Below are 12,153 nucleotides of genomic sequence, written 5' to 3'. Positions count from 1 at the left end.
AAGGCGCCATATTAACAAGTCTGGTTTTGTTTGCCATGGACCACTTGATAGAGATGCCATTGGTCCTGGTGCCAAAAATGTTCCATATATATGTAATGAAATTCAGCAGCAAACTATGTCTATGATTTATTTGGGCATTCCTGAAGAGAATATCCTGGAGAAACACATTGAGGGAATTCAGCGATATTGTGGTTCGGATGCAAAAGTTAATAGTCTTGCCTCTCAATATGTTCACAAGCTAGGGATGATTATCAAAAGGTCTACCCATGAGCTGGATCTAGATGATCAAGCCAGCATTCGGATGTGGGTTGAACGGAACAAAAAGTCTGTATTCTTTTATCAAGATACTTCGGAGTCAGACCCTTTTGTTTTGGGGATCCAAACAGAATGGCAGTTGCAACAGATGATTCGTTTCGGTCATTGCAGTGTTGTTGTGGCAGACTCAACCTTTGGTATAAAGAGACTCAAAGTAATTAGTTTTCAATCTTTATTTTGAATTTGCTATATACGAAGGGAAAATAACTATATGTATGGCCTAACTTTGTTATCTTTTCATGCTTGTAGTATCCTTTGTTCACGCTTCTTGTTTTTGATTCAAGGCAACATGCACTTCCTGTTGCATGGGTCATTACACGTAGCTTTTCAAAGCCTGACATGTCAAAGTGGCTGAATGCTTTAATTGATAGAGCTCATAGTGTTGAACCTGGATGGAGAGTTAGCGGCTTTGTGATTGATGATGCTGCGGCTGAAATTGATCTTTTAAGGCAAGAATTATTACTTTGAAAAACCAGTTTAGTTTAAAATTGTTAACTAAAATTTTTTTCTTATATGTGTTGTCTGCTTTGACAGAGACATATTTTGCTGTCCAGTTCTATTTTCACTGTGGCGCATTCGTAGATCATGGCTAAGGAATATTGTTAAGAAATGCTGTAACATTGAGGTTCAACGGGAGATTTTTAAGCGTCTTGGGGCAATAGTGTATAGTATCTGGGGTGGTGTTAATACATCGCTTGCGTTGGAACAATTTTTGCAGGACTTTGTTGACCAAACTGATTTCATGGAATATTTCAGAGCTTCTTGGTTACCAAAGATTGGTTAGATCTTTCTCTACTCTTGCTTTAAATAAAATTACACATTGCAGATGAAAATTTCTTAAAAGATTTTACTTTCGTTACTGTCTCAATCAGTCATTGAGTGATTTACTCTAGATTTTTCCTTACGCTTCTTTCTTTTCCGCAGAAATGTGGCTTTCAACAATGAGAAATTTTCCACTAGCCAGCCAGGAAGCTTCTGGAGCATTAGAAGCATATCATGTTAAACTGAAAGCTAAACTTTTTGATGATTCACATCTTGGAGCACTGCAAAGAGTAGATTGGTTAGTCCACAAGCTAACAACTGAGTTGCATTCGAGCTACTGGCTCGATCGCTTTGCTGATGAGAGTGATTCGTTCCAGAGTGTGAAGGAGGAATACATTGCTTCTACGTCGTGGCACCGAGCACTTCGAATCCCCAACGATGCCGTTACTTTCAATGATAAAGACAGCTTCTTTGCCAAAGTTGTTAGCCAGAAAGAGAGCAAATCGACACGTATAGTGTGGAATCCAGGATCTGAATTTGCATTCTGTGACTGTTCTTGGTCAATGCAAGGTAACCTTTGCAAGCACGTCATAAAAGTAAACATGGTCTTTGAAAACATCAAAGGTTGTCAACCATCCATGTCATTGAAATCATTTGAAGACATTTTGATAGATCTATGGAGAAAACCAGTGGATGGTTCCGTTGCATTGGATCTGTCTCTGGCTTGGACGCAGCAGATCCTAGATCAAATCGAAAAACTCGTCGAACTGAATAACTCGCCGGATATTGGCACTGTTGTTAACAAAATGCCTTTGAATTGGGTTTCCAAGAAAGGTCGAACCTACAACGGCAAACCAACGTTGCGTTACACTCTTCCACCGGCTAACAGCAACCCCAAAAGTTTGATTGTATACAAGAGGAGTCGCAAAAGGAAAAGATTATCACAATTAAGATGATCCTGAATTAGCACAAATTGAGTTTATTCTGGAAGTTGCTGAATCGGCTCATGTACCTGCAAATATCTAGGTTTCTGCTCTGTTGCCTCTTGTTATAGAACAGTTATTGTTAGTTATATGCACATCTTTTGCAGAAACAAAACCGAAGAATGAAAGCAATTTCAGTGCATATTTTGTTGAGTCTACAGAGCTGGGAACAACTTTAATGTGATAGTTAGGATAGAGTAGCGGTTAATTTTCCCTCAAAATTTGGAAGCTATTGCTTAACTTTTGATTAATTATTTTTGCCCTCATTCTCATACATTCATTTAAATAAAAAAATTTCTTTTACCATTTTAAATTGAAATAAGAAGATTTACATATTTAAGTATTACATTACATTTTCATTGTCACTTAGTGCAAAAACGGATTTAAAACAGTTTATGTAGGCATAACCAGCAAAAATAAAGCAAATTCAGTATTCGATTTTTGGGCATATTGCCACCAGAAATTGATCATTTTTTTTTTCCATTTTTGCAGTTGTTGGCAACGAAAATGGAGCAGAAGAGAGAAGGTAAGTCGGTAGACTAAAGAGAGCAGAATGCAATGTTTCAGGGTTTGAGAGAGTGACAATGAAAGAGGTTACATAAAGACGTTTGCAATCATTTGTGTAGATTTGATGCTGAAGAAGAGTGGCGGTGAAGCAAAAAGGGTTTTAATGTTCTTGGGGCAAATTTCTAAATCATTTTAAGTGAAACACCCAAAAAGCAAATAAATATATAATAAAGTCAATTTCGTAGTTAACTTATTTTGGAACTAAAATCCGATACCAACTAGATGAATGATGAATGAAAACACACAAGCATAGTAGGTGGACTGTTTATATAAAATTTGCGGTATGTTTTTCCCTTGAAGTTGAAGGCATAATAACAGAGAATCCAAAGAAATGCAAATGTGGTGACACCAAAACAGAGGAACAAAGAAAAGTTTTTGAGGCATCCGGAGAGAACTAGAAAACAAGTGAGACAAGATTGGGCTAGGCAAAGTAGAATAAAAGGAATCGGGTCTATCACAACGTCTGGCTTGGTCGGTAGAATATGCAGAGTTGGAGAAGAAAAATACAGGGTCGTATGTTTGTTTAAGCGGAACATCTTTGTCGTAAATATTTTATGAAATAAATGGATAAGATTTACTGTAACTCTTTTACAGTTATATTAGTGCAATGGAACCGAACTCGTCTATCTATATAGAAAGAATTTTAAATGTATCAGGTATATGAGTGTTCTAATAGTTTTAATTGTTGATCTTAATTATAAAATATATATAAATATAATATATTAATTAAAATTAACGGGTAATATTATTGAAATACCAATATTCCTATAAGATATTGTTATTATTGAAATAAAGGAACTTAACTAGGGGTGTACACGAGTCCGGACTTGAACATTTTGGGAGATTAAGTTAGTGTGATTTTATTGGGTCTAGAGTTGGATAAGGGTCTCAAAAATAGATTTGATCATTATTTAGGGTTGGATTCGAGTTAAATCGAACTCGGCTTTACCCACTTCATGTACACTCTAAAAAGATTAAAAAAGGTATATATATTTTAAATTAATTTCAATGTTATGTTATATTAATTATAAGTTTATTGTTTTATTTTTAATCACACTTCTTGAATTAAAAAATAGGTCAAAGAAGTATGAAATTAAAATTTATGGACAAATTTAAGTTTAAATATGGATATCAACTTCTCAATAACAAGTACATTTTTCTTCTTTATAAATAAAGACATCATAATTTTTTGACATGAAGTTTATCAATACCTGAACTTCACCAGTCTAGACTTTGTTTTAGTGTGACTCAAAAGTAGTATGATTTCACTGGGTCTAAGATCGTATAAGAATCTAAAAAATAGACTCGGTTATTATTTAGAGTCAGGTCTAGGTTAAACCGAACTTGACTTCATCCGATCCTATGTACACCCTTCTCAACCCAAGAAAAAATAGCATAAGGTAAAAAAAAAAAAAAACACACACACACACATATTTCCAATTCTTTCGTTATTTTCGACATTACCATCAACTATTGAAATTAATACAAGTATGCTCCTTGTAGCTTTTAATCAATCTACCAACAATTCCTGCAACACTTGAAATTTTGTGGAGTTAATACTCAAAATGACCCCCGAAATTTGGCTATCGACTCAATTTGATCCTCCAATTTTTAATTGACCCAATTTATACCCTAAAATTTTAAGGCGCGGTTCAGATTGGACCTTCCGTCCAACTTCGTTACCGAAGTGATGACGTGGCACCCAAATCTCATTACATGCCTCTCCCTTTTTCTCTTACCATCGCCATCACCGTCTCTCCTCTACCAACACCCTCCCTCCCCCAACAAACAACATTCACAACCCACCAACACCTACACATTTTCACCGCTAATTATGAAGGAACTTTCTATTATTTGATCCTTCTCTTTCTCACAATTACCATCACCATTTTTCTTCTACCAACATCCTCCCTTCCTAACAAACAACATTAACAATCACTAACATTAACAAATTAAATAGAAATAAAAAAAAGAAAAGGAATCACAACACTCCACTTTAGATCTCTCTAAATAGAAACACAAAGATGGATACAATGGGTGAGGGTGCTTCTGAGGGTGCTTTGAATTTAGGGCAATGGGTGGTGTGACCTTGTAATTAATGGTAACATTGGGAATGCATTGCTCAACATGTATACTAAGTGTGGTTATATGAAAATGGGGTTAAAGATTCTCAACATAATTGTGCATAAGGATGTTATTTCTTAGGGTGCCGTTATTTGTGGTATGGCAATGAACGGTCACGGTAAGCAAGCATTGCAGCTCTTTTCACAAATGGTAGTTTATGGTGTTGTCCTTAATGATGTCACATTCATTGGTCTGGTGTCTGCTTGCAGTCATGAAAGAATAGTGAGTGTATATGTTGTGCTCTTCAAAGCTATGGCGCTAGAGATGTGTGAGTGTTGGTGGGTTGTAAATATTTTTGTTGGGGAGAGAGAGTGTTGGTAGAGGGGAGATGGTGATGACGATGGTAAGAGGAAAAAAGAGAGACATATGGTGAGGTTTGAATGTCACATCATTACTCTGGTGACAGAGTTAGATGAAAAGGTCAATTTGAGCCACGTCTTAAAATTTCAGGGTATAAATTAAGTCAATTGAAAATTAGAAGATTAAATTAAATTGATAGTCAAATTTCAAAAGTCATTTTAAATTTTAAGTCAAACTTTGTGTTAAAAGACTTTTGATGTCAAATCAAAATACTCTAACTGAGGAGAAAAAACTCATCCACCACTTTTTAGGGCCTTCCTTTCTCGTTATCACATGTATCCAACTTTTAAAATGTTATTTTTAAAATGTTATTTAATAGTTATGGTCCAAAAATGACCTGCATCATGAATCCAAGTACACCACAACAAGAAAACTAATGAACAATAAATTGATGGTATATATTTTTAAGAGTAAATTGACAATTAAATTTTTAAAAATATTGATTTGAGAGTTGAGACTATTTTGTTTTTAAAGTAAAAAAAGTATCACTTAGATTCTTTAAGATAGTAAACAGTGGATATGTATATTTTTCTGCCAATAAATAGTGTGGAATAAAATAGAATTGTTTACATATTTTATTATTTACAGTGATGCATGTCTCGTTACTATCACATGAGCAGAAAAACGATATAATTTTAGACAGTGAAATATTTATTATTTTTTGAGTTTTCATATATCCTTTATCAACTGCTCTCTATTTATCACAAATCCTATCAAAATAAGAGAAGTTTCGCTGCAAAAGTTGTTATCTACATGATTATCTTTTATAGATAGACACGTTAGAGTAATTAACAGTACATATAAGCATGACCATTAGATTTTAGTTGATGAATTGATAGAAGGACATCATGTGTTTACCATTTACTATCTTAAAGGACCAAATTAGTAATTTTTTTAGAGACTAATTTGTTCGAAATCAAAATCTTCATCAACTTAATTATTACTTTACTCTATTTTTAATATCTTTCCTACACAACAAACAAATATTATCATTGTGTTTAATAATACTTAATCTACTTAGCTATTGTTGGTATTAACTCTACTTACCAAAACAAATCAAGAAAAAAGTTCAATTCGTGAGAACTAATCCGCTCTAAATAGCTCTAGTGAAGCAGTAGCTAGTTATATTTACAGCTGTTTAAAAAGGGGAAAAAAAAAACACATTGTCATTAATAGACACAATTTAGGAAGTAAAATTCCTTTCACACTTTAGTCATCAATTGTAAACTACATGTTATTCTTGGCAAGTTCTTGTCTTCAAAATATTAATTGGAAGGATATATAAGTTACATTTGAACCTAGCTATAACAATCTCATTCCCCGGAATAGTACACACAGCATGCTTTCATGAATTAATAGAAAAATTGAAACAAATAAATTGAACTAGACAGTATTTAGTAGGTCATGAAACATCACAGCAGCTTGGAGTAGCTAGCTGTAAATCCTTTCTAGTTCCGGCGAGGAGTCAGGAACTTCCAACTTAGAAAGCGAAACAATTCTCCTCTTTAGCTTCTCTATTGATTCCAAAGTGTGATCAAAATAAGTAGGGTTAAGGGAAACAAGCCCTGGATTCTGACTATTGAACACAGAGAAAAAAGTAGCATCCTCAAAACCATGACTTAGGGAGAAATGGAACAATCCCTTGGGGAACACGAAAACATCTCCAACTCTTAGATACTTCTGGAAGATCTGGTTTTTCGTGTCGATGAATCCGGCAATCAAAGCACCTTTGGAGACGAAGATCATCTCGGTTGCTCTAGGATGGTAATGGAAGTTATCCAGGCCGTCCCTGTCGATGCCAGTTCTGCCAATTGAGAGGCCAAGAGTGTTCAGGCCGGAAAACTCGGCCGCCCCGACAATTTTTATTGATGCTCCGAAAATGTCGGCCGTGCCGGGGTTGCTTAGTTCATCGGTCTTGAAATCTTGAGCAGTTACATTGGCTGGGTTTTTGCAGGGTAAGCCGTTGATGAAAATGGTCTGAGTTTTGGGTGGAACTGCTGGACATGTGTCCTGTAAATTATCACAATCTGAACTGCCAATTTGGAGATTGGTAAGGGCAACAAACATGAACAAAAAGAAAAGGTAATAATAATAAGCAAAAGATTTCATCTTGTATTATTGTATATATTTCTCTCCAATTGTTTACTGTATATTTTTTTTTTCTTGAGTTCATATTTATACATTTGTTAAGGCATAATAACTATATATGGGTGTTGCATGTTGATGTTTAATTAGCCACTTGCTAATGTGTGTTTCTTGAGGATTTTGCAAAAAGTGCAAGTAATGAGAGTCTTGGAGTTTACTTCTGGGTTTGGACTGAAGTGTAATGTAAGAAGTGCTTTGCTTGAAACTGAAAGCAAATCTAATTCAACATCACGTCCTATAACCAAATTCCAACCGTTATTTTTGAAACTTCAAGGTTGTGTCATGTGAACTTCCATTGATTAGTTACCGATAGCGTTGGTAACTAGAACCACAGTAGAAGCTATTTAAAGAATGACCTTGTTTCGACCCCAGAAATCTAAGTGTAACGGTGACTATGATTTCTGGATTCTGGAGTTCAGCGGTTCGAGACTTTAGGAGAGACTGACTGGTGAGGAAGAATTGTTGAGTGACATTGAGAGAGAACGACGAAAAAGAATTTAGAATTAGAGTCACCGTTAATAGAAATCAAAGACCTTAGGCCAATTAGTATGGTGGGTTGTGTGTATAAGGTTATCTCTAAGGTGTTAGTGAGGCGAATGCGAAATGTGATGCCAGGCTTAGTAGGTGAGACCCAAAGTGCGTTTGTGCAAGGCAGAAAAATTCATGATGGGGCTTTGATAGCCTGTGAAACTGTACAGTGGATTAAGGCTAGAAGAAGAAGCTCAGCGATAATTAAACTGGACTTTCAGAAGGCATATGACAGGGTCAAATGGAGTTTTTTGGATATAGTTCTGCAGAAGATGGGTTTTGGCCAGAAGTGGCGGGGCTGGATTAAGGAATGTGTTAGTTCTGCGTCCATGTCGGTGCTTATAAATGGATCCCCTTCTAAGCCTTTCAAAATGGAAAGGGGTCTACGACAAGGAGATCCGTTATCGCCCTTTCTGTTTGTACTAGTTGTTGATGTCCTTCATCGGATGATCGGAGAGGCGGTAACAAATGGGCGCATTTCCCCACTGTTGGTTGGACGAGATCACATTGAGCTGTTGCACTTGCAGTTTGCGGATGATACTATACTGTTCTGCCCTCCAGAGGAAGAGACTATAAGGAATTATAAGCGATTATTGCGTTGCTTTGAACTGATGTCCGGGTTGAGTATCAATTTTGAGAAGTCCAGTTTCATTCCAGTTAATTGTGAACAGCATTGGACGGGACAGATGTGTCAGCTATTGGGATGTAAGGAAGCCTCTCTACTAGTCCGATACCTTGGAATTTCTCTGGGAGCGAATCCAAGGTTAGTTAAGACTTGGAAACCGGTGATTGATAAGGTGGAAGAAAAGTTGATCTTGTGGAAGGCGAAGACTCTCAATAAAGCGGGCAAACTAGTTCTCATCAAATCCGTCCTCAATAGTTTGCCTATATACTATCTCAGCCTATACAAGATGCCAAAGGCAGTTGCAGAAAAGTTGATCTCGTTGCAAAGACGGTTCTTATGGAGTAAGGAGGATGGGAAGATAGGGATGCCACTAGTAAGATGGGAGATAGTGATGGCTCCTAGAAAGGCGGGTGGATTAGGAGTGGGAGACGCAGTAATTAGGAATACAGCCCTTTTGTTCAAGTGGTGGTGGAGATTTTCGAAAGAAGATTTCCCTTTATGGAAGAGAGTAGTATGCTCTTGTAACAACATGAATCCCTCTGCGATGCTGTGTGGTCAGCCTGTTCCTGCAAGAGGGGGCCCTTGGAGAGATATCTGTCAGCTCCAGATCAGAGAGCCACAAATCAGAAAAAAGATGATCAGAGGCTTATCTATGGATGTAGGGAATGGCAGAACAATCAAGTTCTGGGAGGATGTCTGGCTACCTGGTGGGAGGTTGAAAGAGATGTTTCCTAGACTGTTCTCGGTTTCAAACCTCACAGGATCTGTTATAGGGGAATGCGGATTTTGGGATGGGTTAGAATGGATCTGGAGTCTCCAGTGGAGGAGAGAACTATTTCAGTGGGAGCAGGAACTTCTACACCAACTCCATGAGGTCTTGCAGTCAGTAAAGATAACAACTGAGAGGGAGGACAGGGTGGTCTGGAAATATGATAAAACAGGTATTTTTACTACTAACTCCTTTGTGCAGGTGATGCAGGAAGCAGCTCTCCCGGAGGAAATTACTAGCTATAGCTTTACTAGTGCTATTTGGAAGGGATTCGTTCCGCCAAGGGTTGAGCTATTTTCGTGGTTTGTTTTGGTTGAGAGGGTGAACACTAAAGAGAGACTATGCAAACTAGGTGTCATTGACCAGCATGATAATTTATGTGTTCTATGTTGTAAGTCTGTTGAGTCTGCTGCTCATCTTTTTATTAGCTGTGAGATCACTTGGCAGGTGTGGTGTGCATGGCTATTCGCCCTTGGCAGGATATGGACTATGCCGAGTACACTAAAACAACACTTTGAGAGCTGGACGAATGCTTCGTCTAGGAAGAATGAGCGGAGGCGGTGGCTGATTGGGTTCTTTGCTGTTATCTGGGCAATTTGGCTAGAAAGGAATGGTAGAGTCTTCAACAATAAAGGCTCAGGGGTGATGGAAATAATAAACAGATCCTTTATGCTCTCCGACGAGTGGCTTGGTGGTGAATCTCTTGGTTGTTGATGGCAATGCCGAAGATGACTAGAGGGTGTTTACTTATTGAGTTATTCAATGATGGGTTGTACGTTGAGTAGCCTGTTACTTATGTTTCTTATTGCTCCATCTTGTTGTGTTGAGCACTTTTTATTTCAAAAAAAAAAAATCAGTTTCTAATTTTTTAATAAATTATACATTTATCCTTTTTAAAAGTAACTATAGTTAATTATAGTTAAGATAGTAACTCAAATTAAAAGTAAATATCTAATTAAGATGTGACACATCATAAGAGTAATTTATATATTATTTTAGGGAAGATTGGATAAAATTCACCTATCCTAGTGTGTCAATACTTCATGTATTACTTTTTTATTTATTGTGTGTAAAAATAATAAAAGTAAAATTAGTTAAGGTGATAAGTAATTTATAATTTAATTAATAAATCTTAGGTTTAAATGTTGAAAATAGTAAAAAATTTATTGTGTCAATAAGATGAAGTATAAAACTCATTTTAAATGGTCAAACTCAAATAAGATATCACGTCAATTTTTTGGCCTAGTTTCTATTTTGGTTGAGAGGTTCGTCTATTGTCTGGTAAAGCACACGCAATTAACGTTGACAAAGAGATTAGAACCTTTATACCCACTCCTACAGTATTATATCCTTTTTTATTGTGTCAGTACTATAGAAGTTCAATACATAGTCCTGATTTAAAAAAAAGATAGTAGACGAGGTATCTAGCTGGTGGGATCTTTTTCTTACGGTCACGTCCTTTTCAGTATGATCATTGATAAGTATTTAAGTGTATACACGGAGTATACGAGTAATCAATATTAACAAAATAGGTTTCTTGTGATCCAAGTATATATAAAAGTTCAACTTTCAGTTGGTAATGACTGGTTGATAATGTTTCTTTTTTCCTACTTTATACCTATCCAATAGTTTTGCTGTTACAAATACCTGAGTAAATTCATTTGTGGTATAGAAAATTGTCATAGATGTATGTATTTGGAATATGATGTACATTTGTGGTATAGAAAAGTGTACGTGATACTATAAGAACCCAGTGCCAATGGCAGCAATAGTATAAAAAGTATGGAAAAGTTTTCAAGTATACCAGTACATCTTGGACGTTCTAAGTGCAGCATTGTAAAAACAAGTGCCCCACTATAATTTGAAATTTTTTTAGTTGTATATAATAATAATATTTATTTAATCGCATTAGATTATTAGATTTGACCCCACAATAATTTTTTACTCAACTTTTGATATTTAACCGTCAATTTAAGAATTTTATATTAGATATTCGTTAGAATGATCAATTCTCAGATTTAAACGAAATTAGTGTTATTTCTTAGAAATCAATTCAAAAGAGTATTATTTATCTTCTTTTGAAATTAGCTTTAATTTTTGCATAGCAATGACATTAATTGAAATAACTTTTTTAACTATGAATATCAATAAAAGTCTGCTTCTAGTTCTGTTGGGAAGTGAATTTTTAAATAATTGTTTAGTAATATATATAGAAAGAAAAAAATTTTGATGGTAGTATTAAGAAAAAAATTACTTAATTTTTTAAAAATATAAAACCTAAAACAATAGAATTCTAAATTATATATTATTATTTAAATTACTATTTTAGTATTTTAATTGGTATATTAGATATTTTGAAGGCTAACCGTATTTTACAATAATAAAATATAATCATAACAATAATCATGCTATATGTACATAAAAAATAACTACTCATATAAAATATATATTAAAATACAAAATACACATTGAAAATAAGTTAAACAATAATGTATTTATACACAACTATATAATAGTTAATAGAAAATTTAATATTTAATTTTTTTGTGTATATATTATTTTTAGGGCAAATCACAATAATAAGCTAAGGGGAGTAAAATTTTACACGAATTAGCCAAAACGAAAACTGCTTCATGAATCCACCAATGCACGTTTATATGTAGTTCGAACCAGCTAAATTCGAACTCCATTTCTACATAATTTGAACCAGGTGGGTTCGAATTATACACAAACACACGCACACACTAATTCGAACCAGGTGGGATCGAATTACACACAGTAATTCCTATGCTGTTAAAAAATTACACAATAAACGTGCATTGGTGGATTCACGAAGCAGTTTTCGTTTTGGCTGATTTGTGTAATTTTAGTCTGCCATTGACTTATATGTGTTTTTTACCCTTATTTTTATTATAAAAATTATTGTCATGTTATATAAATTTTGCCCCATACATTATAAAAATTTTCTGGATCTG

General features: G+C 35.1%; 3 protein-coding genes across 3 annotated transcripts in view; 2 read left to right on the top strand and 1 right to left on the bottom strand.

The window, feature by feature from the left end:
- LOC107611449 lies at nucleotides 116-1,099 on the top strand. Its single transcript, XM_016313373.1, has 3 exons — nucleotides 116-469; nucleotides 565-764; nucleotides 850-1,099. Exons 1-3 carry the CDS (start codon nucleotides 116-118, stop codon nucleotides 1,097-1,099), a joined length of 804 nt encoding a protein of 267 aa, XP_016168859.1.
- Nucleotides 1,242-2,763, top strand: LOC107611448. The gene is made up of 3 exons (XM_016313372.1): nucleotides 1,242-1,985; nucleotides 2,553-2,586; nucleotides 2,687-2,763. Exons 1-3 carry the CDS (start codon nucleotides 1,242-1,244, stop codon nucleotides 2,761-2,763), a joined length of 855 nt encoding a protein of 284 aa, XP_016168858.1.
- LOC107612054 (germin-like protein subfamily 3 member 4) overlaps nucleotides 6,294-12,153 on the bottom strand; it is a 22,789-nt gene continuing 16,929 nt past the window's right edge. Inside the window, exon 3 of the mRNA XM_016313887.2 lies at nucleotides 6,294-7,143. Coding sequence (XP_016169373.2) covers nucleotides 6,543-7,143 — 601 coding nt within the window. The 3' untranslated portion in view covers nucleotides 6,294-6,542. The remainder of the gene's footprint in view (nucleotides 7,144-12,153) is intronic.

The sequence above is a fragment of the Arachis ipaensis genome, chromosome B08, assembly GCF_000816755.2.
Source record: "Arachis ipaensis cultivar K30076 chromosome B08, Araip1.1, whole genome shotgun sequence".
Classification (NCBI taxonomy): Eukaryota; Viridiplantae; Streptophyta; class Magnoliopsida; order Fabales; family Fabaceae; genus Arachis; species Arachis ipaensis.
The sequence above is the reverse complement of the archived record's forward strand: the minus strand, read 5'-3'. Positions and strand labels throughout refer to the sequence as shown.

Bases quoted from the DNA above. Each gene is read 5' to 3' on its own strand.
- LOC107611449 (XM_016313373.1), top strand. From the start codon at position 116: ATGTCTATGATTTATTTGGGCATTCCTGAAGAGAATATCCTGGAGAAA. The intron at 470-564 runs GTAATTAGTTTT...TCATGCTTGTAG, and splicing joins TTGGTATAAAGAGACTCAAA to TATCCTTTGTTCACGCTTCT. The intron at 765-849 runs GCAAGAATTATT...CTGCTTTGACAG, and splicing joins GCTGAAATTGATCTTTTAAG to AGACATATTTTGCTGTCCAG.
- LOC107611448 (XM_016313372.1), top strand. From the start codon at position 1,242: ATGTGGCTTTCAACAATGAGAAATTTTCCACTAGCCAGCCAGGAAGCT. The intron at 1,986-2,552 runs GTATACAAGAGG...CCATTTTTGCAG, and splicing joins GCAACCCCAAAAGTTTGATT to TTGTTGGCAACGAAAATGGA. The intron at 2,587-2,686 runs GTAAGTCGGTAG...TCATTTGTGTAG, and splicing joins AATGGAGCAGAAGAGAGAAG to ATTTGATGCTGAAGAAGAGT.